Source organism: Astyanax mexicanus, chromosome 17 (genome assembly GCF_023375975.1).
Source record: "Astyanax mexicanus isolate ESR-SI-001 chromosome 17, AstMex3_surface, whole genome shotgun sequence".
NCBI classification, from domain to species: domain Eukaryota; kingdom Metazoa; phylum Chordata; class Actinopteri; order Characiformes; family Acestrorhamphidae; genus Astyanax; species Astyanax mexicanus.
In genome coordinates, this window is record NC_064424.1 from 45,302,239 (window position 1) to 45,329,858 (window position 27,620).

At 36.3% G+C, this 27,620-nt stretch overlaps 1 protein-coding gene across 4 annotated transcripts; it reads right to left on the reverse strand.

The window, feature by feature from the left end:
• Positions 1–1,348: 1,348 nt before the first annotated feature.
• Positions 1,349–27,416, reverse strand: zgc:162472 (uncharacterized protein LOC553495 homolog). 4 transcript variants are annotated; one of them, XM_022676605.2, is made up of 29 exons: positions 27,322–27,416; positions 25,970–26,229; positions 24,734–24,956; positions 23,850–24,323; positions 21,058–21,176; positions 20,503–20,565; positions 20,248–20,403; positions 19,951–20,084; positions 19,168–19,262; positions 18,994–19,048; positions 18,209–18,349; positions 17,561–17,740; positions 16,337–16,397; positions 16,056–16,239; positions 15,590–15,693; positions 14,414–14,789; positions 13,210–13,341; positions 12,487–12,523; positions 12,230–12,322; positions 9,789–10,512; positions 9,014–9,165; positions 8,771–8,874; positions 8,239–8,516; positions 7,000–7,201; positions 6,393–6,426; positions 6,132–6,221; positions 4,948–5,455; positions 3,726–3,966; positions 1,349–2,397 (listed from the first exon to the last, which is right to left on the reverse strand). In XM_022676605.2, exons 2-29 carry the CDS (start codon positions 26,218–26,220, stop codon positions 2,260–2,262), a joined length of 5,349 nt encoding a protein of 1,782 aa, XP_022532326.2. In that variant the 5' UTR covers positions 26,221–26,229; positions 27,322–27,416; the 3' UTR covers positions 1,349–2,259. The 4 variants fall into 4 exon arrangements, with proteins under 4 accessions (XP_022532326.2, XP_022532323.2, XP_022532325.2 ...); XM_022676602.2 differs by having other exon boundaries at positions 16,337–16,400; XM_022676604.2 differs by having other exon boundaries at positions 16,337–16,400; positions 27,312–27,416.
• Positions 27,417–27,620: the final 204 nt, after the last annotated feature.

Genomic DNA, 27,620 nt, shown 5'->3' on the forward strand with positions numbered 1-27,620 from the left:
ATAATGTTAGCATAACATTTAAGTTTAATTCATGTCCAGCACTGGCTGGTAATGCAGTGTAACAGTGAACACAATCAGAGAACAGATAAAAACAGTTACAGAGGAAAAAGGCAGGAATCAGATTATTGATATATTGATATATTATATAAAATATGTGATTACTAACATCATTACATTAAGCACTCCTCACTCACTGTGATTTTCTTGTTTTGTTCAAATCTATAAGCTAAATATTTGTGACTTAAATACAGATTTTGACATGAGATTTCATTTAATCTTAATAAGAGTAGAATAGATTCTTAATAAAGTATGTTTGGCCAACAAACACGACCAACACCACCAACATAAACATAACCAAGCTGGTCGAACACCAATTTAGAAAAATATATTGAACATTTTAAAGCTATACTCAGCCCTAGTGTTGCCTTTATTTAATGCAATTTCAAAAGAAAACAACAACCAACAACAGTGTATTTAAGCTATTTTTTTAGTTAATTTTATTATGTTTAAAGTTATAAAAATACAACCAAGAATTCTAACTTCTCTAAAAGCTATAATATAATATAATACAATATAATATATAGTGGAAAGCTCTGAAGACTTTAGCTACTTGCTGCATGAGCAGTAATGAATAATATTAGTTTATTTTTAATATTTCTCTAATTGTCTACATACTTAGCTGAGGTAAAGTTTAAGCTGTTTATCTTGTTGGTGTAAATATCTTAGTAATTAAAATAATTTTAGATGCATGGCAATGATGAAAAAAGGAAAATAAAAAGTGATTAAGCTGATAAATATAATTTCTCTGTATTGTAAAGTCTATATCTATAAATATAATACTAAAAAAAAAAGTAATTTCTGATTCTGAAAGTTATGAGGGGCAAAAAGGCAGAGTATTGTGATAATGACTCCTGTGTGTTGATTTGTATTCAGATTTTGAGTCTTCTTCCCCAACACAAACATTTACTGCTCAGATGAATAGCTCTGCTGGGCTGGGTTTCCTGAAAGCATCGGGGCATAAACATGATTCCTAAATGTTTAAGGGAACATCTGAATGAGGGTGATTCTCTGAATCGGGTGCCCTTTAATTACTAGACCTTACTTCAGAGATTCCAGTTAAAATAATGATTTATTAGAACCAAACGTCTTTGAATTACGATGCAAAATAAAATAAAAATGTAACACACATCTATATATATATATATATATATATATATATATATATATATATATATATACACACCTCAATATCAGACATATACTAATTTGCGGTCTCTTTTAGCTAAAAAAAAAAAGGATATTTCTCAAAAGACAAAGAATTAATAAATAATTTGAATTTGGGAGTCAGTTTTTTCAATGTTTAGGTAGTCATAAAATTTTATTAACATATTTACATATTTGGAAATGTAATTATTACACCGGTTTGTAAACAACTTGCACAAAACTTGACAATGACTCAACTTTCCAACACTGAAATGTAATCTGCATAATCTGTACTGTCAATACAGGCAGGCAGCAATGAAATATATAATATAAAAACTCATAGAGAATCAAATAACAGGATAAAACCTGTACATTTATCAGTGTTTTTCAACCCTGCCCCACTGCCCTGCACATTTTAGTGTTTTTCCTTTATTAAAACACCCAATACAATTCAATATACACTAAGAAATACACTAAAAAGTGCAGGCCAATTGAAATCAGAGGATCAGGATTGAGAAATACTGCTAATAGACACATACAGCTCTGGAACAAAATAGGAAACCACTTAAAAATGATGAGTAAAACCTCTATAATCAAAAATATAATCAAGAGGAAGATGGATGATTCCAAGCCATCAAACCACCAAACTGAATTGCTTGAATTTTTGCACCAGGAGTAAAGCAGCATAAAGTTATCCAAAAGCAGTGTGTAAGACTGGTGGAGGAGAACATGATGACCAAATTTTATTTGGAATTTGTGAAAAATGTTGTTTGAAGTTTATAATAAAACAACAATGTTAATTTTACTCAATCATAAACCTATAAATAGCAAAATCAGAGAAACTGATTCAGAAACTGAAGTGTTCTCTTAATTTTTTTTTCCAGAGCTGTATATTAATTAATAATCTGGCTCAGTACATTTTTAAGGAGTGCTGGTGAAATACTGCCTGCCTTCTGCTGCCTATTTTAATCAGTCTTGGTTAAAATACTTTAAATCTCATTTGTTTAATACTTCAGTTTCCTTTTCTTTATTTTCCTTAACTTCAGTCTCTCTCCTTCACTCCATCTCCTCCTGCTCGTCCACCATGGTAAAGATGTCGCTGAAGAAATATGCAGAAACGCTGGTGGGCTCCTCCTCCTCCTCTGTGCTCGGGTTTTTTGTGTCGGGTTTGTGTGTTTCGGGCTCTGCGTTTACCTGAGAAAAGCCAGACAGCACAGAAACACAGACAGGTGTCAGAAAGATCAACAATCACACACTCTAATATTATATTCGGTTGAACCGCCTTAAGCTTTGATTGCTGCTTACATTCACTGTGGCATCGTTTCAATAAGCTTCTGCAATGTTACAAGATTTCAAAAATTCAATCCAGTGTTGCATTAATTTATTAATTTTTCACCAAGATCTTGCAGCAGCACTGATGATGGTAGAGTCTGACCACTGCACAAAGCAGCTCTTCTCCATCCAGCACATCCCAAAGATTCTCAATGAGGTTAAGATCTGGACTCTGTGGTGAACTCTCTCTCAATCCATGTGTGAAAATGATAAATGATGATCTCATGCTCCCTGAACTCTGAACTCTTTCACAATTCCAGCCCCATCAATCCTGACATTGATATCTTGGAATATGAAGAAATAAATAAATCCATTGATTCAGGAATAACCTGGTTTATATTCAGTATATTCAGGTAGAGTCAGCTGACCTCATTCTTTCAGCACATACTGTTGCTGAACCTAAACCTGCAGATCAACTGCAGCATCAACCAACCAACCAACACATCATTTACTTACTTAAATCCAGGTGGAGACTTTTTTATTTTGGGGTTAGGCAGTGTATATATGTATGCAAAGTGAATTTAAAAGCATGTTTTTTAACAAGAGAAGGAACATGACAAACAAATGTATAAAGGTTATTTACAGTACGATAAATGTTCATATTAAAACTGCATAAAATAAATAAGGCTACAAAACAAGATGTTTTCACATAACCATAAGTCTTTTGTGGAAGTCAGTGATACAGTTGGGCATGTACTTTACTTTTACTCGGATCAGATTTTTTTATTTTTATTTGACCTTTTTTTTTTTTACAAGCTGTCCATGACCTACCCAAACTGAAATCAAATGAAGCAACAGAAGTAGTAAAACCATAATATTAAGATTAAATCATCCTGATTGTAATCGACAGTTCCATAAATCCATATTCTACTATTTTCCTACTCTTCCCTGATTGGCTGGAAGAGTTCCATAAGAGCATAAATCCACTGGCACCAAGTCTACTGCTATAGAGAGGGGTATAAAGCCTGCAGTGCTCTGGAGTGATGGAGCTCCATTCAGTACTCTTTTGGACGAACTGGTGATGATCATCCAACATCATGACCTCACTAACACTCTTAAGGCTAAATGCAAATCAAAATCAAATTCACACAGCAATGCTCTCAAAACTAGTAGAAAGTCTTCTATATACATTAGACTCTAACAAAATAAGAGTAAACTCCTTTTTTTAATACCCTCGTTTTTTCTCTTACCTCTGGATCTGGGGCGGGTGTGACCGTAGGTGAAGGATTAAGTCTGGAGGATTTCTGGGAAGTAGAAGCTGATCTGGAGGTGGAGGTAAGAGGACCTGGAGCCGCCCGTCTTCTCTCAGAACGAGACGTGTTTATGGCCGGTTTCTGAGGGCCTGCTGCGGACCCCCTGGAAGCCGATGAAGGACCCTGTGTGCTTGTGCTGGACATGAAGGACAAGAAGCCTCTGGGTCTCCTACCAGGCCTACAGAGAGAAACAAGCAGAGAACAAGACTCATATTCAGTCAATATCTTTTAAAACTGAAGCACAGGCTACTTTTAATTTACCACAATAGCCAAAAAGTCTTCATAGTAAACCATTCAAATTAAAATGTACTGTGTTGTGAACGGCTGTCAAGGTTGACACAATCTTAGATATTGGGCTAGATTAAGCTTCTGAAGGGCAGGTTTCAGACAGATTTAGGGTCGGATATTTCACATTGTGACTGCTCAAAGAGCAGCCCTTTCTTCTTAAAGAAAAACTTAAAAATATAAAATAACAGTTGTTTTGTCTAGCCTCAAATATGTTAATAGTTTTGGTACCTTAAGGAGCATCTTTCTCTCAGATAAAGTTAATAATATATCTTTATTAAAGAAAAAAACTTGTTATTCTCAGGGACCGAGTCTTATATTTCATGTTTAACTGTTATAATAGGATAGAGTTCAGTTTTTAAGGCTCTAATTGTTCTATTATTTTGTACATGACAGTTCCTGTATTTTTTTTATTATTTATTTGGTTATGTTGCACATTACTGTTTTAATAGTGCACACTGCTGCTACCAAAAAAGCCACTAGATGGAATTACATATATATCTTAATTAAATTATTAAAATTTGACCATTAGTGCCTAATGTGGTGTATTACAGATCACTTGTATCACTTTGCATCGCTTATATCAAGCCCACCTTTTGAAATAAGCAACTGTAAATAGAAACCAATGACTGATCATAGACTAATCTAAAACTGGCATAGGCCTCTTTGCTGTAAAAAAAAAAAAAAAAGGAAAAAGAAAATCGAAAAATCAAATCGAATCGTGACTCTAAAATCGGAACAAAAATCGAATCAAGGATTTAGAGAATCGGGACACCCCTAGTAATGAACGTTAGTCAAAGGACAGATGCAATAAGTGATGTATAGGGAAATATTGTAAATGTGTTTTTTCTATATTAATATCAGATTAACTCACCTCGTAAGCGGCCCAGTTGAAGCCAGTGGTGTGATCTGGTGGACTGGCTGTGGATCCACTCCTGATCCACTGGGTTCTGAGTGCTCAGCTCCAACAGGAGTCTCTGAAAGGTTCTCCTGTTTCACAGAGTCTTTAGAGGAGGTGTGAGGTTCAGCGTGAGGTACAGTGGTGGTGGGAGGAGCCTCTACACTGGCAGACTGAGCTGAAGGTAGAGAAATGAGATCTGGGGTGAACAGAGACGGGTCAGGGGGGAGTGCTGAGTCTGTGGGTGCAGTGTTGGAAGCTTTAGTCCGTTCGATTGGTGAGTGTGATGTGGAGGAACTGGAGGAACTGTCCTTTATGGAAGTGGATAACAGCACAGGGTCTTCAGATCTGGACGAGGTCCGCTGTGATGAAGCCGGTGCTGAACTGGCCTCCTCTGATGCAGGTACTGGTAAATCTCCTATTGTTGCAGGTTGGTTGCGGAGGCCTTTCCTCTGAACTGGGTTTGGTTTGATTTGTAGTTTAGCTGTCAGAATAAAATAGAAAATAATGATCTATTATTGTAATTAAAGTTTTATTCATTCATCTCCTATTTTTATCCATTTTCTACTCAATTTATCTGAGCCAATGGACCAACAAGATATATATATATATATATATATATATATATATATATATATATATATATATATATATATATATATATATATATATATATAACAATAATAAACGATATATTGTAATAGTATAATAGTATACAGTCTTATATTGTGCAAGCCTGCACTTCTTAAATGATAATAATTGGCTACTAAATATAATAATGAAAACTATATGTTTAATAAAGCATTCGCAGAAAATGAGAAATGGCTGAAAAAACTAAAAGTTCATAAAGTTTTAAGAGTTCAGAAATAATCAATATTTGGTGGAATAACCCTGGTTGGTTTTTAATCACAGTTTTTTTCATGCATCTTGGCATCATGTTCTCCTCCACCAGTCTTACACACTGCTTTTGGATAACTTTATGCTGCTTTACTCCTGGTGCAAAAATTCAAGCAGTTCAGTTTGGTGGTTTGATGGCTTGTGATCATCCATCTTCCTCTTGATTATATTCCAGAGGTTTTCAATTTGGTAAAATCTAAGAAACTCATTTTTTTTTCTCCATATATGATGATATATGAAAAATGTGAAAAAACATCTCCTACCTCTCCTGCCTCTTTCTGGAAGTTTCGGTCTTTTAGCAGGATGAGTCACCTCCTCACTTACAGCATCCTTACAGCCTAATGACTGATCCCCTATAAAAAAATATAAGAATTAAACGTGTTAATAAGACCAACTATTAAAACCAACTCAAGTAAAAGTCAGTAATATCACGCTCTAGCCAGATGTTTTATGAACCAATAGTTACAATAATTACAATACATCTGAGAAACCTGAAAATGTAAAGGAAACAGAAACAGTCTCACCATGCTGCTCAGCAGGACTCTCCTCAACAGGGTTCTACAAAATATTATACAGAATTAAGTAATGAATACAGTAAGAAACGTGGAAATATAGCAACACTTTGCATTTAGCTACTGATTGATTGATCTGTTCATGATCCAGACATACTTGTTTTATTCTTCTATCTGTAGATAGAACAATGAACAAAAATCTAATTTAACCTAATGTGAGGATAATGTGAGGCACACCAGTCATTTTACAGCAAATTCACCTGACCTGTTCATTTCCGATTACTAATCTTTTGTATTTTTCTGAAATCTAAATATTAAGATTATAAAGATTTAAAAGATTTGAGTTCTGTCATTTATCTAACTGTACCATGGGTGTAGATTTGCATGAAATGAAGATAAAGTAAAAGCACAATATATATATATATTTATTTTGGTCAATACAATAATAACTCAAAATCAATATGAACAGTATATAAAAGTTAAAGACAAACATACACATTAAATGTCCGTTCCTACGAACTTTTGAAAAATGTAATGTGCCCTGTAATGAATGATAGTCAGTAATGGATGTAATATTATGTAAATTCAGTAAATTAGCTTCCATCTGTGATGTTCTCACCTTCTGATTTAAAAGAGAATATTCTCTTTTGTTGATCTGCCTCAAACCTCCATCTTCAATTCCTTTATTTTCATTTTCCACATCCATCTCTTTCTCTTCCTCCTCCTCCTCCTCCTCCTCCTCTTCATCCTCTGAAATGGGTGCAAACATGTTGGAGGGACCCGGGCAAGAGGCCGGATCTCCAGCAATACAATCAGCAGCTCTGAAAAGGAACAGAGAGGTAGAGTTTATATATATATATATAATATTTCTCACATGTTGTTTATTAGGATTTAAGCTAATTCTAAAAATTGTAAAATATAATAATAAGAATGATTACTGTAAATGTATAATGATAATGTGTGCATGCAACTCTAACTTTGTACAATGCAAATAGTTTATGATGTATTTGTGAGTTTTTATTTAACCAGTACTAGGGGTGTGATGAGACACTTATCTTACAAAACGATATATTAACAATATATTTTTTTATTTCAAAGCTGAAAAATATTTTCGAAACACACAAAATCCGTGTTTGTTTCTTGCTGCTTTTCCTTTTTTACTTTTTGTTAAAAAATAGCTTTATTGGGACTTGGCAGAAATCTCTGTGTTTGCTTTTGACGTGTTTGTGCACATATATATACAAAGATTAAAATGTCCCATAAGGACACATGTATCATGGCGTGTGACAAAAATATAAATAATAAAAAAACGGCAAAATGCAAAACTACAGTAAGAAATCATCTTGTAATGGATGTCAATCAATTTCTACTCTGATTATGAATTATGTATGATTCATCATGTGCAGTAAAATAATACAGTACATTGTTTCTTCTGAAATTAACGGTATTTAAAATAGTTTATCCTGCTTTTGTTGGAGTAACTGTCTCTACTGTCCAGGAAAAGCTTTCTACTAGTTTTTCGTGCCAAATCATATCATACACAATAATATTATCAACCTTTTTCAATATAAAGACCGATTTTTTACCCTGAAATAACCCTAATTATCACATCAGAGTACTACCTTTTTTCTTTTTTTTTTTTTTTACTGTTTTTAGCAACAAAAAAACATTTCTCATTATATATCTACTAGAAACAGATTATATCTGTCCAGTATCATTTATTTTACTTTAATCCTGGATACATGGAGATTTATAGAGTGCATTATTATTATTAGTATCATGACATTCTGGATCAGACTTTTTTTTACAAATCTGATAAAATTCTTGTATTATTTAATATCTCAGTTCTTTTGCTCACCTCAAAGTTTCAGAGAGAGATTCTGATTGGGTCAGATCCTGCTTCTCTGCAGCAGTGGGCGGGACCTCAGTGAGAGACAGAATAAAGACGGATTCTTCAGAAAAGACCTCAGCCATGGGTGCAAAAGCTTCCACAGACACAATCTGAACATCATCATCATCATCATCATCATCATCATCAGTAATGTGTGCTGTCTTCTTCCTCTCAGATGTTTCTAAAGAGTCCTGCTTGGAAACAGGTCCAGAATATTCCTCCGGACCAATGTTACTGCAGACTTCCTAGAAATAAGATACAAAATATATATTGTAAACCAAAATCATACTAGTTACAGGTTATAAAAATCATGTAATTTATTTCTTTTTATGTATTTTTTTTCATTGACACCCTATAAACCACTCAGGCTACTTGCAGAGCAGGAAAAACTGTGATTAATCACAGTTAATAACAGAATTTTGTTGTGATTAATCTATTAAATTTTTTTTATAGATTGACAATAGATTGAAAATAACCACACGTATATACTAAAACTAACCATTTTCTGTATTTGATGTTGGGAGATGTTGGCCTCCTCTGATTTCTGAGGGTCTGAGATGGTGGCTGTGGACGAATTCACAGTAGCTGACTCTTCAGTTGGAACTGTATATAAAAAAAAAAAAATAACAAAAAAAAAAATCATTAATTTGACCAGTTACATAAAATATAAAACAAACTTTCAAAAACAAACTTTCAAAACACTAATAAACTACTGTGATGTAAAATAAAAAAAATAGATCACATGTCGTAGTAGGCTGAGCTGGTGTCTTCTGGGTGTGAGGGTGTATGATTCTGGAGCTCCGGACCAGGTTAGGTTTAGGTTTGGGTCCACGGCACCTTCTGCTGGGCTGAGAGGGCTGAACAGAGCTTTCAATAACTGCAGAAGCTGATTCACTGACAGACAGACAGACAGACAGACACACAGACAAGATATAATTATTAAAAAGGTAGAGCTGCAAGATAGCACATTTATTACTAGGGTTTAAAAATACTTCTGTAGAATTTGAAAAAGTATCAACTTAAGCTTTTTATTCTTTAAGTAAGTGTTTAAGTATAAAAGTAAAAGTAATGTAAGGGGAAAAAAATAAAGCCACTAAGAACAAAAGCTTAGGCCACGCCCACAGAGCACAAAACACATTTTTCTAAAAGCAATAAAGACTATAATGTTATTATTAAAGTTTTTACAATTATTAAAATGTTGATAATGTTGATAATATAATTTGGGATTTTGCACTAGGCTGTTCCCTATTGTTTCAGCTGCATACATGCTTATTAAAAATGAATGTATTTTACATACAGAACAATGTAAATATATTAAAGGAGTTTAGTTGGACTGGAGTTTGTCTCTTGAGTCTCTGCACGGATCATCTTCATACTAGACTACATACGTCTGCTATGTTCTTGCTGGAGTGCGGAGAATAGTAACCACCAAACACCCAAATAATATATATATATATATATTGATAGCTAATAACAATCACTTATTGATATGAAATTACAAATTTAATGCAGATTACCTGCTGTTAGGCTGCTGCAGTTGAAGCCTCTGCTGTCTTTTCTCCTCGTTCTCTTCTTCCTCACACACTTTTACTTCAGAACCTTCATCTTTATGTTTCTTCTCAAGTGATAACTGAGGATTCTTTGCTTCTGTTTTCATAAACACTGCAGGAGAGTCATCCAGAGCTTTCTGAGACTCTGCTGAGGCTTCTATCGATGGTTTAGACTCATCCAGCTGGTCTTCTGTAGTAGTGGTGGTCTTTACTGATGCATCTGAAGCGTCAGTTTCAGGTGAGTCCTGCCTCTGCCTCTGCTTCAGCTGTTCTTTTAAAGGTCTGGAGGCTCGCCCCAGGTTGGGCTTGGGTCTGGGTAGGCGGTTCCTCCGTGTCTGTGGCGCAGTCTGCTCTGAGGTTTTGGTGTTTGATTCAGCTCCCTGTGAACAGACTGATTCCTCCACAGCAGCACAGTCTGCCTCAGAAGCTTCAGTAACACCAGCTCTAAAAGCATCTTGGTTAGGATCATCTTTAACGACAATACTGGCTGATTCAGGATCATCCTTACACTCTGCGATGACGCCGACAGACAGATCCGAGGTCACTACTTGGACGTTTTCTTCTTCTCCAGTCTCCAGTATATGTTCTGTCGTTTCTAAGATGACTTCCTGCTGGACTTCATGTTGGGGAAACATCGACGGGTCTTCAATAATGATGAGATTATCATCATCATCATCATCGTCGTCATCATCTAAAAATAAAAAATAAAAAATAATCAGAAAAGCTGGTAAGTCCTACCATTACATTCCTATGGCTACAATACATTGCTAATAGTTTGCTTATTCGCTTATCTGCCTTCGCACGCATATGAACTTAAGTGATCTCATTCCTAATCAATAGGGATTATTTGATGTCAGCCGACTCTTTGCAGCTATAACAGCTTAAACTCTCATGGGAAGGATTTCCACCAGGTTTAGGAGTGTGTTTATAGAAAATTTTCACCATCAGGGTTCATACAAGTTTTAACCAATACATTTCCATGATTTTTTTTCATGACTTTTCCATGCCTTCAAGGCAAATGTTCCATGACCATATGATTTTTAAAACATCAGTGCAGATATGGACAATAAAACCAAAAATCTAATAATGAAAATCAATTTAAAACTATAATTAAAAAACAGATAAAATGTTGTCACACAATATTTAATAATAAAATGTGTGTCAGATCCTGAGAGCTCCACTGTGAAGAGCTAAATTACTGAATTAGCAACAAAAAAAACAAACAAAAAAGTCATATAAATTTGGTCTACAAATCTTTGTGTTTCAGTTTATCGATGGAGAAAGAAACACAACGATTTGTAGACCAAATTTTTATTACTTTTCCAAAACTTTCTGGGTGTTTTTATTTTTCCAAAACTTATCCAGGTCTGTAAATTGCAATTTTCAAATTCCATGACTTTTCCAGTTTTTTCATAACCATACAAACCCTCACCATTCTTCCAGAAGAGCTTTTGTGAGGTCAGAAACTGATATTGGATGAAAAGGACTGGCTCCTAGTTTTTCTACACCAGACATGCTCATTCATGTCTTTATGGACTTTGACTTGTGGGAAGAATCTGGCCTTTCTATCTATTTACGGTTTATGCTGATATATTGAGGCATTTCTGAGTTATTACGCTGAGAATGCGACAAAGGTGCTATATTGAGGCTACATTCACATTACAACAAGCCACATTGCTCAAATACGATTTCTTTTTTTTTTTTGCTCAGATCGGATTTGTCTTTCTTGACGGTTCACATTCACAAATGTAAGTGTAAGTGATCTGTATCTGTGTGTAATGTGAACAAATCTGTCTCTAAAAACGTCTCACATGCTGCACATTGATACCTGTATAAACGTCTCCTTCTTCACCAACAACAAAAACCCTCATATTAGAGAGACAAGAGACTCGTAGCTTTATAAAGGGAAATGGATGAGTTAGCAGCTCATATGTGGAGCATCTTTTGCTGGAGTGGAGAGTAAACAGCTGCTCTGAAGTTCATGCTCAGGTCCAGGAGGAGGAAAAAGGCCAGGCGGTTTGCTTTTGCTGTTTTTTGCAGCTATAGCTGCACGGCTGCACCAAGAGAAGCAGTGTGGGTACGAGAGAGAAGCACGTAGCACTAATGCTAATGCGAACCAGCAAAAAGACGCATGAATTCTGATTTGACCGTTTACATTCATGTCGCATGTCTATGGATCAGATACTTATCCGATTTAGGATCACATATGAAAGTGACTCAAATCTGTTTTGAAAAAAAAAAAACAAAAAAACAAAACCAGAAAAACTAGAGTCACTTCAGCCTGGTAATGTGAACGTAGCCTTTGCGTGCAACTGGTTAGGTCCAGTATCTGTTTCACTGCATTACGCTGGTTGCGATTGCATTAAGGAGGCATGGGAATTTGATTGGTGTACTGAAAATGATCTTGCCTTCACCGGACGTTTCTACCGCAGGAATCAGATGAGCACAATGTCCAATGGTCAGGAGAGTCCTGGCTGCCTCAGTAGAACTCTCTTCTGACACTGCAATGAACCGACATACAGACAGAGAGACAGACAGGCAGACAGACAGACAGACACAAACAGTAAAGACATTATCAATCATTGTACAATGGTACTTCAAGCCAAAATCAGTTCACACTGTTAGTTCACACTAGTAACAAGACAACAGGAAGATTACTTCTTACCTTCCATGGGTTCTGGAGCCAGGAACTCGATCACATCCTGGAAGCGAAATAAAACAAAAATACTTAATACAACCTAAAAATACTGAGTAACACAAAGAACATAATGAATGCTCCTGCCCTGCCCCTAAACCCTCCCAAACTACCCCGCCCATTTTGTTTTTGCATTTTTTCAAAGCGTCTGCCTGTGATAATTCACTGCCAAGATAGCAATGAACGCCTGGCGGTTGACTGTTATCTAGGTTGTATTCAGTCAGTGGAGCACTCCATCAGTGTAGATATATTTACAAGCACTGTTGCTATTTTAGTCCAAAATCTTACAACACTTCATGCTTTCCTCTGCTGACAACATTTATGAATATGCGGATTTCATTTTCCAGCAGGACTTGGCACACTGCCAAAAGTTCCAATTGGTCTTACATAATATTCAAATTTTCTAAGACACTGATTTTTGGGTTTTCATTGGCTGTAAGCCAAAATCATTAACAATAAAAGAAATAAATGTTTAAAATAGATCACTCTGTGTTTAATACAGATATATAATATATGAGATTCACATTTTCAACTGAATTACTGAAATAAAGTAACTTTAAAATTCTGTTCTAATTCTTTAATATGCACCTGTATTGATATATGATAATGATGATACACATATCATGGCTGATTTGTAATCTGTGTGCATTTCATCAGACACACACAGACTCCCGGGGCTAAAGGGTCACTTACAACAAGCAGGTCTAGCTGATGCTCACAGGGCACAGTGCCCCCAGGGCCCAGTGATCTCGCACAGGAAGACTCAGGACACACAGCATTCTGGGATATGCCCAGGACATCAGGAACATTCACACACATGTCCAGCTGGGAGCACACAGACCAAGAACGGGAGGAAGTGGGAGAGGATGAGGGTGAAGGATGAGGATGGGTAACATATTCATGGATAAATATAATGGTGAACATAAACAGAGCAGAAAACAAATGTAAAAACACAATGAAAATGATTTAGATTTTAACAGGTTCACAAAGGGAATGCTACCATTCACACACAACATGCTGATTGATGAGAAAAAAAATACAGTATACAGTATCTCACAGAAGTGATTGCACCCCTCACATTTGTGTAAATATTTTATTATATGTTTTCATGGGAAAACACTGAATATATGATACTTTGATACAGTATAAAGTAGTCAGTGTACAGCTTATATAACAACACACGGTCACTGATGTCTGAACTTCAGGCGACAAAATTGAATATACCAATTAGCCATTTTACATTATTTTGGTCATGTGACTCATGACCATGTTAGTGTTATAAGTGTCTCAGGTGTAAATTGGGAGCAGGTGTGTTTTTTTTTTTTTTTTGGTGTTATCTCTCACATTTATTCACACTGGTCACTGGAAATATGAGTAAGTGTGCAACATGGCACCTCATGGCAAATAACTCTCTGAGGATGAGAGAAAGAGAATTGTTGCTGTACGTAAAGATATCCTCGACTATACGAATATTACTAACTAAGAAATCTAAGATACAGGACAAAGGCCAAGGTCATCCAGCAGTTTTCCAGGACCGGTTCCACTCAGAAAAAGCTGATTTCATGTGTTTAGAATAATATCCAGATTTTTTTTGTTACTTATTTTGAGAGCACAGCAAAAGTACACTGTTATACTGTAGCAATACACTGACTACTTTACATTTTTATCAAAATATCATATCTTTAGTGTTCTCCTATTAAAAGGTATAATATAATATTAAAAAATGTGTGAGGGGTGTACTCACTTTTGTGAAATACTGTAGGTTTATGTAAAATAAAAATGAATGTAGATTTTTAATACAGCTGAAAATTAAAGCTAAATTAGGGCCACAAACAGTAATTATTTTAATTACCAAGTAATTAGCTTATGATTCCCCCTTCAGCTCTCCCTCACTCACCTCTTCCACAGTCTCCTCCACTTCTGTGTGGACCTGAGGATGAGTACGGAGACCCATCGGTACAAACGCCTGGTTCTCCTCTTCCTCTGCATCTGAGAGATACTGCTCTTCATCCTGAGTTGTGTCATAATCCTCTTCATCATCCTCCTCCTCCTCAGCGGCAGAGGCCCGTAACGTCACCAGTCTGGATTTGCCTCTCCTGGGCATGCCCTGTTTGAGGCTGGGGCCAGGCTTTTTCCGGGTCCTGCGGGAGGAGACATTTGGACCTCGAGTCTCGGGTGGAGGAGCGGAGGACGACTGCTGCTCCACCTCTTCCTCATCTTCATCTGCCACCGCTCGCATCACATGCTGGGAGAGCTTAGGAATTCTCCCTGACCTGAGAACACAACAAGCAGAGAACGAGAGAGAGAGAGAGAAAAAAGATAGATAAAAAATATTGTCATTTAGAGCATTTATTTGCAGAAAAAATGGCTGAAATAAAAAAAAAAAATACAGAGCTTCCAAACCTCAAATAATTTGTTCAAAATCAATATTTTGTGGTATAATCCTGATTGTTAATTACAGCTTTCACACGTCTTGGCCCGCTCTCCTCCACCAGTCTTTCACACTGCTTTTGAGTGACCTTAAGTTACTAAATAACTAAGTAAGGGTCTTGGTAAGTTACAAAAAGTTTACAAACTACACAATTCTGCTGAATGTACAAAACTATTATATTAATTTATTTATTTTTAAAAATAATTTTTTGTTATATAGTCAAAAATATTGTTATAAAAAAAGGCTGGACATGAAATGATATTATTTTAGGGCCATAAAGGCCATAGCTAATATACATTATAAAATTAATTAAACGACAAAATAACGCTAATGATCAACTTTAATTATTTTTATTTGTATATGAAACAAATGATTACAATAAAAAAATCACTTTTACTGTCTAGTTTTAAGTGTTTATTTACTTAGTAAACCACAAATATTACAATAAATACAAATAACATACATAATCATACAATAAGTAATGGATTTTAGTAATGGATTGTTTATTAAAACATCTCTAAAGCTCTCCTCCTGGGGGCTTGTTTTTTTGTTTTTGGAAAGTTATACAGACTACCAAACAATATTTTTACCATGATTATAAAAAGAAAAACAAATATGGATTTATTTTGTTTAATTACTGACCTGGTTGGTTTGTTTAGAATGTGCTCCTGAACAGCAGTGAGATCAGGCTCCTCCTCTTCTTCTGAATCCTCTAATCCACCAGAACCGACATCAGAAGTGCTTTTCTTTATTTAAAAAAAAAAAAAACATTTTACACCATTAAGGCTATGCAAAAGCTTAATTTACAAAGTACTAAGTGTGTTATATTACTTAAATCTCACTACAATCACAATAATTATATAGTTTTCTATATGGGTAGGTGCCGTAAAGAAATTTACTACAGGATATCTGCAGAATCTATGACTGATTTTTAATGTTATTAGAAATATCAACATTAAATGACTTGGGAGATGGGAGTAGCTACTCCATTTACACTCTGCAGACACTCAAAGAGTTCTCAGAGTTCTGAGAATCACTGGAAAGATGGCGGCACAAACAAATAAAGAAAGTATGCATTGCTTTCTAAAAAGCTGAATTTAATCAGTACCTTAGGTAATTTTGTCTTCCCACTCTCCTCTTCAGCTGAAGTGTCCTGATCTTTCTTTTGGACAGACGGGTTCCTCCACCTCCGCAACAGGTTAGGTGCTGGTCTCCGGACTCGGCCTTTCAGCTGAGCGGGTTTAATATCAGAACCTGCACAGTTCTCCACTTCCAAATCCGGATCCTGCAACCTGATTATATAGCAATACAGAAATTTAACATATATTATTTAATATACAAAAAGACAATGTGCTAAAAATGGACAAAAAGCTAAATGCTAAATGTTACCTGTCAACAGGGGACGGTCCTTCAGCTATAAGGTTCTCAGCATCTTCTGCAATAGCCATGCCTGCTAAAAGGAGATCAGTCACATTATGACTAAGAGCCACTATACCCTAAATCATATTTTTCCCCATTAGTAGCTGAAATATGTTCATTTATATGTTTAAAGTAGTGAAACATAGCAATACTCCTTAAAAATTGTATAGACCTTTCCTAAACTTAAAAAAAAATGTTTTTATTGTGGTTCTGTCTGCCTCTGCTGTATCCTCTCAGGGTTTATAACTGTGCTATAGGTGTGGGTGATGTTTCTGTGTACGTTGGTATATCACAATATGCAAATCATTATGCATATTGGCAAATCAGTCAATTAATAATACAGCCTCCCTGCTGACATTCAACCATCTTTGTCTTAGATCTGCTATCAGAGGCACACTGGTGCTGCTGCAGCTTAGCCAATCAGCTCTCCCTCCTGCCCCGCCTCTAAACCCATACATCACCCAGTTGCCCTCCCAAACTATACCTCCCATTTTAAGCCTATTTTAAATATTTGAGTTGAGGTTGGAGTTAGCTAAAAATCAGACATGAAATTCATGTGGTGATGCTGATGAACAAATTAATGATTTATGTTGGTCTAAATTCCTTTAATTTTCCCTTCAAATAAGCAGATTTACTGTGTTAAACTGATCTTTGTTTTTTTTCGGTATGTGTTTATTTCATTTTAAGTCATTTAAACAGTGCTGTTCACATTTGCTATGCGTCTAAATATCTGTGGAAACCCCTTTGAATGAACACGTTTTGCTACTTTAAGTTGTTGGCACCAATTGCTGGCACAGACGTGCAATAAATGCAAATATACACACAGCTTGCCTAGTCCCCATACAGACGTATTGCCAAAAGAATAGGACTCTCATGAGCAGATCAACCCAAGCAAACTGCCATCATATCTAATGCCAGGAGTGGGCTAGAGGGGTATAAAGCCCCCCAGTATTGAGCTGTGGAGCAGTGTTGTCTGAAATGAAGCTCCAGTATATATTCTGACCTCACTAACGTCCACAATACTTTTCATTCTAATGTTCATTTTGTACTTTTTTTATATAGTTGTTTTTTATGCTGTGTCTAAATTTCATGATAAATTGACGAAAAGAAATACAATCTTTTTATAGTGGTTCCAATGAAAATTATTTTTTTTCTTCTTCTATGAAGTCGGCTGCCTGTAGCCCTGTATCACACCTGCTTTGTTCATCTGCTTCTTCTTCTTCGCCTTCTTCCTCTTGGGGGAGATGGTGGGAGTGGTGCTGCTCCCTCCATCATTAGAGACGCCCTCGTTCTCCTTCTCTCCCTCCATCACATCACTGCCCGAGCTTTCCTCCTCCTCTGATCCTGCAGAAGACTGGCCCCTCTTCCTCCTCACTGCAGGGAGATGATGATTTAAAGAAGACATATTATAATTCAGTGCGGTTCTACCCAGATTTACTTATTTTGATGTCACAATAAGGGAGCATTCAAACGGCTTTTTCAGCTGATTTACAGAAAACGAATGGATGGATTTTTTCTGGTGTTTTTTGTTTTTTTTCTTGGAGTATTTTGTGGTATTTATAGGGGCAGCAGGGAATGGAAATACAAAAGCATGCAAACAGTGAGTTCTCCCTTTAACTTATTTATCTATTTTCTCCCTAATTTGGAAAAAGGGGGTTCGATTCCATTCAGCATCACCCAGAGAGAGCATGCACAATTGTGTTCTCTCGGACTCTGGCTGCTGATGGCCTTAGGCCACTGGACCACTCAGCCAATCACAGGAGGAGTTTTACTGAGTCCACAGTGACTCAGAACAAAATTGAGTACAGAGAAATGGGAAATAGACTAGAAAAAGTGACTAACCTGCCGATTTCCTCTGTGTTGAGCCGGAGGCTTTGGGCAGTTTGGCTCCATCTTTCTTTTTCTTGCGCTTCTTTTCCTCGTCTTGGAGGATCTTCTCCAGCAGATTGTTAAAGAACTCAAGATCCAAGCGCCGCCTCTCCTCTGAAAGTGGAAATATTAACAACATGTTACAATACAATTATAAATGGTGTGTTTCCAACCCCTTTTATAACTACTGTAGGTTTATTTGACTACATTTGTGTCATATGTAAAATATGACAATATAAAAAATAACTATAAAATGGCTTATATTACATCAACAGACTTGTATATCATAAACAGCTCTGGAAAAAAAAAGAGAAACGTCTGAAATAACAAAAAAGATACAGAGCTTTCAGACCTCAAATAATGCAAAGAAAACAACAAGTTCATATTCATAAAGTTTTAAGAGTTCAGAAATCAATATTTGGTGAAATAACCCTGTTGGTTTTAATCACAGTTTTCATGCATCTTGGCATCATGTTCTCCTCCACCAGTCTTACACACTGCTTTTGGATGCTTTACTCCTGGTGCAGAAATTCAAGCAGTTCAGTTTGGTGGTTTGATGGCTTGTGATCATCCTTCTTCCTCTTGATTATATTCCAGAGGTTTTCAATTTGGTAAAATCAAAGAAACCCATCATTTTTTAAGTGATCTATTTTTTTTTCAGAGCTGTATATTAAAATAGTGTATACTATAACACACATAAAGAAAATGCTATTATTCCAGTAAAGATCTGATATATTTGTCTGGCGATGATCACTTACTGAATGCCTTGTCTATTCTCCAGGAGTTTGCTCTTTCTTCCTTTTTAAACTTGTTCTAAAAGAAAAAGAAACAAATTAGAAAGGACCACATGATGCCAGACATAGTCTCTCGAAGCCTGTCTGTGTGAGAATGTGTGTATATCATAGCAAAGTCCAGTGAGAGGCAACTCGTACCTTAATCTCTATACGAGCACGATGAGGGAACAGCTGGCCAATCATGGAGAAGTCTGTCCCCACCATACTGATAGCCAAGAAAAACATGTCTGTTTCTGAAGGAACAAAGAGGGGGGGGGGGGAAGAAAGAGCATTATTCATTCAAATTCAGCAGTCTATTTTCAGCTAATATGTAAAATGATTTGAAAAGTTACCATACTTTATTGCAGTAATTCAGTTCAAAATGTAAAACTCATATATATACAAATGTATTACACACAAAATGATCTATTTTAAGTGTTTGTTCCCCTTATATCTGATGATTATGGCTTACAGCCAATGAAAACCCATACATCAGTGTCTCAGAAAATTAGAATATTATATAAGATCTATTGGTACTTTTGGCAGTGTGGGCAGTGTGCCAAGTCCTGCTGGAAAATGAAATCCGCATCTCCATAAAAGTTGTCAGTAGAGGGAAGCATGAAGTGCTGTAAGATTTGTGGGAAAAAACAAAACTGCACTGACTTTAGACTTGATAATAAAACACAGTGGATCAACACCAGCAGATCACATGTCTCTCCAAACCATCACTGATTGGTGGAAACTTCACACTAGACCTCGAGCAGTTTAGACTGTGTGTGTCTCCACTCTTCCTCCAGACTCTGATCCCTTGATTTACTTTAAATGAAATGTAAAATTTACTGATGATCAGTGATGGTTTGTTTGGAGAGTCATGTCTGTCATCTGCTGGTGTTGATCCACTGTGTTTTATTATCAAGTCTAAGGTCAGTGTTGTATTGTTACCTTTGTTGGACCAGGGTTTGGTGTAGGTGCCCTTTCTGAAGCTGGAGTAGGTTGTGGTGGATCCACGCTCAAATATGGGGTCCCTATCTTCAGCTGGATTCGGGCCTTTAACTCTGAGCACCTCCACGGTTAAACTGCGCACGCAAACACAGACATGAAGTTAAGTTATGTTTAAAACAGGTTTAATACAGTCAATATACTGTACCTTGAGTCTGCTCTGATACAAATCTGAAATTTCTCTCCACCTATAAAAAGCTACAGTCCGTTTTTCAGCAGTTTAGGTGTGGTTGAACTGACCTCTCCTCGTCTATGATAAGAGATCCATCCTCTGCCACCTTCACTCTGGGGGCCAGTAACGGCTCTTCCTCTCCGGTTGCACTGCATGCTGTTTCCTCCTCTTCCTCACCTCCATCCTCCACAGTTGCCACAGGCACAGCAGGAGGAGCTGGAGGACTGAACACAGAGACAGCAGACAGACAGAGTGAGCATCTGAGAGCAGTTATAAAGCTTGCGTGCCTATATATAAAATAAAAATAATAAAATAAAACTTACGCTGGTTTTGGAGAAGAAGGCAACACTGTCTCTGTCACTTTCTGCTCATCCTCCGCATATGATCTGTAGGGAAAAGAAGAATGATCAATCTCTCAAGCTTAATTTACACAAAGAATCAGTGTAAATTCTGTCATTAAATCAAAATCATAAGAGAGTAACACTCTGTTTAGATCACTAATCAAAACAGTTAAAATGCAACTGGATGCAACACTGGCTTAGTGTTGACAGCCATGCAGCAGCTAGAGGTTAAATCAGGCCAAATGCACCAAGGCAAGCAAACCAATCAATTGCCTACACCTCAAGCAGACCTGGAGCCCGCAGACAATGACTGGTTATGAATTGAATGCAACAACGAAATAAACATATATATATATACATATATATATATGTATATATATATATATATATATATATATATATATATATATATATATATATATATATATATATATATATATACACATCAGGCGATGATTAAATAATTAGACATGAAAAACTGAGGGATACATTGAGAAATTACAGTGAGAAACGACTGAATTTAACAGCATTACTTACTTCATTGGGTTGGTTGAGGGCAGGTAGTAGATCAGCTCTCTCATGGTCATCTTAGTGTGATCTTTCGCTGTTTTGCACGTTTTCACCCACATCTTCGGCCTTGGGTGCTTCTCTTTTTGCTATTGACATCAGGAATAATTAATATTTTAGTCAGACTGTAAACTGCAGTCTTTAGGCTATCATAATAATGAATCAAGCAATAGTTCACCATTTTAAACCTAATTGCTAATTACCGAAAAACACTGGTGTGTCATAGCCTTTTTTTTTATATATACATATATATTTAAAAATAATAATAATAAATAAATAATAAAATAAAATAAAAACCCTTAAAGGGAGATTTTTCCCTATTTTCTTGTAACAGTCTGTGGAGCATCACATGTGTACATATATATATACAGTTGTGGTCAAAAGTTTACATACACTTGTAAAAAAACATAATGTTATGGCTGTCTTGAGTTTTCAATAAGTTCTACAACTCTTATTTTTCTGTGATAGAGTGATCGGAACACATACATGTTTGTCACAAAAAACAGTCATAAAATTTGGTTCTTTCATAAATTTATTATGGGTCTGCTGAAAATGTCACCAAATCTGCTGGGTCAAAAATATACATACAGCAACATTAGTATTTGGTTACATGTCCCTTGGCCATTTTCACGGCAACTAGGCGCTTTTGGTAGCCATCCACAAGCTCCTGGCAAGCTTCAGGTCGAATGTTTGACCACTCTTCTTGACAGAATTGGTGCAGTTCAGCTAAATGTGATGGTTTTCTTGCATGAACCCGTTTCTTTAGCACTGTCCACATGTTCTCAATGGGGTTTAAGTCAGGACTTTGGGAAGGCCATTCTAAAACCTTAATTCTAGCCTGGTTTAGCCATTCCTTTACCACTTTTGATGTGTGTTTTGGGTCATTGTCTTGTTGGAACACCCAACTGCGCCCAAGACCCAACCTTCGGGCTGATGGTTTTAAGTTTTCCTGCAGAATTTGGAGGTAATCCTCCTTCTTCATTATCCCATTTACTTTCTGCAAAGAACCAGTTCCACTGGCAGCAAAACATCCCCAGAGCATAATACTACCACCACCATGCTTGACAGTAGGCATGGTGTTCCTGGGATTAAAGGCCTCACCTTTTCTCCTCCAAACATATTGCTGGGTGTTGTGGCCAAACAGCTCAATTTTTGTTTCGTCTGACCAGAGAACTTTCCTCCAGAAGGTTTTATCTTTGTCCATGTGATCAGCAGCAAACTTCAGCCGAGTCTTAAGGTGCCTTTTCTGGAGCAAGGGCTTCTTTCTTGCACGGCAGCCTCTCAGTCCATGGCGATGTAAAACACGCTTGACTGTGGAGACTGACACCTGTGTTCCATCAGCTTCCAAATCCTTGCAGACCTGCTTCTTGGTGATTCTTGGTTGACTCTTGACCATCCTGACCAATCTCCTCTCGGCAGCATGTGATAGCTTGCGTTTTCTTCCTGATCGTGGCAGTGACACAACTGTTCCATGCACTTTATACTTGCGTATAATTGTCTGCACAGTTGCTCTTGGGACCTGTAGCTGCTTTGAAATGGCTCCAAGTGACTTCCCTGACTTGTTCAAATCAATAATTCGCTTTTTCAGATCCACACTAAGTTCCTTTGACTTTCTCATTGTAGCTTTTGTAGCTGAGTCTAATCACTGGGTCAAATGAGCCCTATTTAAATGGGCTCATGAGAAGTCAACAGCTGTAGTCAATCAGAATCACTTACAAGAAGTGAAGAGGCCATGACATGAAGCTAATTTGATTGACACAACTCGCTACATCACCAAAATTGACAAATTTTGTTGCTGTATGTATATTTTTGACCCAGCAGATTTGGTGACATTTTCAGCAGACCCATAATAAATTTATGAAAGAACCAAATTTTATGACTGTTTTTTGTGACAAACATGTATGTGTTCCGATCACTCTATCACAGAAAAATAAGAGTTGTAGAACTTATTGAAAACTCAAGACAGCCATAACATTATGTTTTTTTACAAGTGTATGTAAACTTTTGACCACAACTGTATATATATATCTACAGCTCTGGAAAAAAAAAATAAGACAGCGCTTCAGTTTCTGAATCAGTTTCTCTGATTTTGCTATTTATAGGTTTATGTTTAAGTAAAATGAACATTGTTGTTTTATTCTATAAACTACAGACAACATTTCTCCCAAATTACAAATAAAAATATTGTCATTTAGAGCATTTATGTGCAGAAAATGAGAAATGGCTGAAATGACAAAAAAGACGCAGAGCTTTCAGACCTCAAATAATGCAAATAAAAAACAAGTTCATATTCATAAAGTTTTAAGAGTTCAGAAATCAATATTTGGTGGAATAACCCTGGTTGGTTTTTAATCACAGTTTTTATGCATCTTGGCATCATGTTCTCCTCCACCAGTCTTACACACTGCTTTTGGATAACTTTATGCTGCTTTACTCCTGGTGCAAAAATTCAAGCAGTTCAGTTTGGTGGTTTGATGGCTTGTGATCATCCATCTTCCTCTTAATTATATTAAACAAACACATATAAACAAAAGTGGGACTTATTACTGATGAAGATGACCAGCTGCCATTCTAATTCTCTCCATGACAGTCTGCCAAGACTTACTACCAAATAACTCATTATTGTCAATTAATTCCTTCTGGGTGCAACTACTTTTTTAATAATTAGTTTATTTTCTTACTGATCTTAGACTGTAAGAGTTCAGAAGATCAGTACATCTGTTAATCTTTTAATAACAGCAATAAAAAAATAAAAATCTAACCTTGTCTTTATTCATCTCTTTTCTCAGAAGCTCTCTGAGTTTCCTGGCTTTCGCGAGCCTGGCCCGGTCCATCGGGTCGTTGAAGGTCCTCAGAGCCAGTGGGACGTGCGCTATGGACTGGGATTGTGTTCCCCCTGTTTGGAGACTGGACTGATCGTTCTCTGGAGAAACACAATCACCCTGTTCCTCTACTGGAGTCTCTTTCTCTAATGAAATAAGCTGGACTTCATGAGCCTGGGCTGGGATTTCAGAGGTGGCGGCAAGTTCTGATTGGATTTTTTCTTCAGGGTAGGAAAATCCTGCATTCTGATTGGTTGCTGATGGTTCATTCTTCTCCACAGCTCCAAGGTCTTTCTCTGGAGGCTCTCTTGATGGTTCTGAACTGATCTGAATTGGAGGTTCAGGTTTGGGCTGAGCTTTAGGCTGCCTTCCACCTCCAGACGGCCTCCTCTTCCCTCGACTGTCTGATGTGGTCTGTGGGCGGTACATTAAAGAATAAATAGACATTAATTGCTGAATTCACTTTAACTGTGTGTTGATTCATATTTTCTTTGGGAAAGTAAAGAAGGGTTAAATAATATATATAGAAATAATATATTAAATGTAGATCTCTGCTCACATCTCCTGATTCTCTTAATTCATTATTTCTAGCTATTTTTAAAATCTTGGCATTGTCTTGTTAATTGCATATTTGTTACTTCAAAGTTATTAAGTCTTTAATATTAATCTACAATGTAGTAAATAATACAAATCATGAACAAATAATAAAAATAATGTGTATCCAAAAGTTTAAATAGTACTGTATATTTAATATGATGAAATATGATCTACACTATTGTTATTATTGATATTATCAGCAGTAGCAGTAGTAGTATAAAGCTCACCTTGTCCTGTGGTGGTGGGTCTGGAGCTGCAGGCTCTGCAGGCTCTGGGTTTATTACTGGAGCTTTAACAGGAGACCTGGGGGTCCTGGAGGAGGTGCGGGTGGGAGCGGGGGCGGGGGAAGTTCGGGGTCTGGCGAGGTTTGGTAAAACAGTGAAGCGTTTTCTTCTCTGAGGGCCGCTCGCAGGTACAGAGCCGGCAGTAGTGCTCTGGGCTGCATCATCCCTGCACAAAAAAAAAAAAAACATTTATTTCATGAACTGGTGGTAAAAGTAGCAGCTACTTTTTTTTTCTCCAATGCACATTTTTTCATTATAATAATTCCACTATAAAAATAACAATTCTAATAAAAGTTTTTTTGTAATAATTATTATTAATTTTATAATTTATACAATTATCTGTTATTTATTATAATTTATTTAATTAAGAATAAGAAAAATAAGAATAATAATAAGAACAAAAAGAATATAACTGCATTTTAAGGGCCTTTCAGCAAAGATACTGTACAAAAAAAAAAGAAAATAACAGAAAAAAATAATATGATGTTGAAAATTAAAATAATCACATAATGCAGGAATGTAGGACTAATACCAGCAGAATTTATTACTTACAGCTATTAATATTTACAGTTCATATGCATGTGCATGTGCATATTCTGCATTTTAGTTTTGTATTAGATTTTATTGTTTATTAGATTGTATTTATTTATTTATATTACTTACTTTGTTACATTTTATTCTTTTATTTTAAAAAAAACTTTTTTTTGCCTCTAGTACATGTTTAAAATTATTTTATGCACATAAAAATAAAACTTTAAAACTAATTTTATTGCAGTAAAATATTCTTGAAATTTCTCAAATATTTTCAGTGATTTTTTTTTATAAAACTAAGAACACTGTTATTGCAAAAATACCCTGAAATATTGTGACATTATTTTGGGGCCATGTTGCCAATTCTTTACTAGGATTCTTTTTTTTTTTTATCCCAGGCCAATATAAAATAATTATAAAAAGGAAAGCAGAATATATAACGCATAGATAATGAAAATATATGGTTATTTTGCATAGTGAATATTTTATGTACTAGCAGCCTTCCACTCTTTTTGATTGGTTTTGTGTAGAACCATTTTTAATAAAGAGGATCATCTGAGACTTAACCCTAATCAAGAGTTCAGCACTTAATATTAAACACTTAATAAAACATTAAGATGTAGTTACTGGAGTGGGTAAGTAACTCACCCTGCAGGAGGGGTGATATCGGGCTGGGGCTGCACGCTGTCGCTCTGGGGGTCGTGGTTATTATAAGACTCCACTGCTGGAGCAGAAGGTGCCGGCTGGACCTCCTCCACCCCGATCTTCACCCCTGCTTCGCTGGGGGGGTCAGCAGGGGCTGCTGGGGGATTATCCTGGGACGCATCTCGAGAGACCGCCGGCACTCGGACTGACGGCTTTACGTTCGGCCGGACGCTGATCCTGGACCTGCGGATCATGGTTTGTTTCTGGAAGACAGAAATGGTAAATATTAGTGTTGTGTATTGGCAAGAACATTCACATCACTATATACAGAGGTTATAATTCAATATTTCACAATATATTGTAATACGTTAAGCAATGCAATATATTGTGATATTGTGATTGGTTAAAGGGTAACTAAACTACCTGATTTATTTTGACTGAAAAATGCTAAAAAAAAATGTAAGGAGTAGTTTGGGAGGGGCACTGAGTGATGTATGGGTTTAGGGGTGGGGCAGGAGGAATTTAATTAAAAGATTTCCTTTCCAACTTTGAAGCATGGTGGTGTATGTCATGCTTTAAGGCTGTATTGCCACAAATTAAATTGACATTGTTTCACAAACTGCCAGTTAATCACTAGTTAAAAGCGCAAGACTGGGCTATTCTCAGTCCAGCATTGAGATTAAAGTGTTTAAAAACTGATTCTGTCTCTAATTCACTCACCAGCACAACACACACTAACACCTCATAAACCACCACCATGCTAATCAGTGTGAATAATGACCCACCACCCAAATAATATGAATAGCTGCTCTGTGGTGCTTTTCTCTCCTGTGGGATCTGAGTATTGAAGAACAGGGTAATAAGAGGAGGATAATAACAAAGTATACAGAGAAACAGACACAGAACTACAGTCTGTAATTATTATAAGACTACAGTATGTTCCTATATGTTCACTGGAGCTGAAAAAATGTTTATAAATATATAACGTTATATTTATTTTGAAAATACTACATATTTACATGGTTAAGCTCAGTCTGAGTTGAGTAAGTTGTCTGTAAGTTAGACAGGCAGGTGTAAGTCTCGTAAATCACACAGAAAAAAAAATAAAAACACGCATATAACCGCAAAAATACACTAAATAAATATAAAAACAACCAATATTAAAGAGAAGAAGATCAGAAACAGGTACACTAGATAAAATCTGCTCTCCTGCTGCCCCAGTCTAACACTACCCACCCACAACGTGCTGAGATAAAACAGCCCAGCCCAGCCTCAAACACACACACCCGCCCCAAACACAACACTATACACACTACACAAACCGCACAGCTACACAATAACTCACTTAAACTCACTTTACAGCTGATTTAATCCAGGTTTTATCCATTTATCGCCTCTAAAACCTGCACAGCTCCAACGACCAACAGCGTCGACGTTGCCATTCAACTTGTTTAGAAATTCATTTCAAAATAAAAGTTCAAATCTGGAATACAGCAGAAAATAAAACAAAAAATATATACACACTGTAGAAAATCATCTTATACTGCTGTAACTTTATTTGTACGGATGGTGTATCTGGTCTAATATTTCTGGATAGTAATTAAATAGTAAAGTAAAATAATAGAAAAATAAAAAACACGTTAAAGCAATTTGA

Excerpts from the sequence above, each read along its gene's own strand:
- zgc:162472 (XM_022676602.2), bottom strand. The coding sequence starts at position 26,220 with ATGATCCGCAGGTCCAGGATCAGCGTCCGGCCGAACGTAAAGCCGTCA. Across the intron at positions 16,240-16,336 it reads GGACCGTCCCCTGTTGACAG|GTTGCAGGATCCGGATTTGG; the intron begins GTAACATTTAGC and ends CTATATAATCAG. Across the intron at positions 3,967-4,947 it reads TCAACTGGGCCGCTTACGAG|GCCTGGTAGGAGACCCAGAG; the intron begins GTGAGTTAATCT and ends TTCTCTCTGTAG.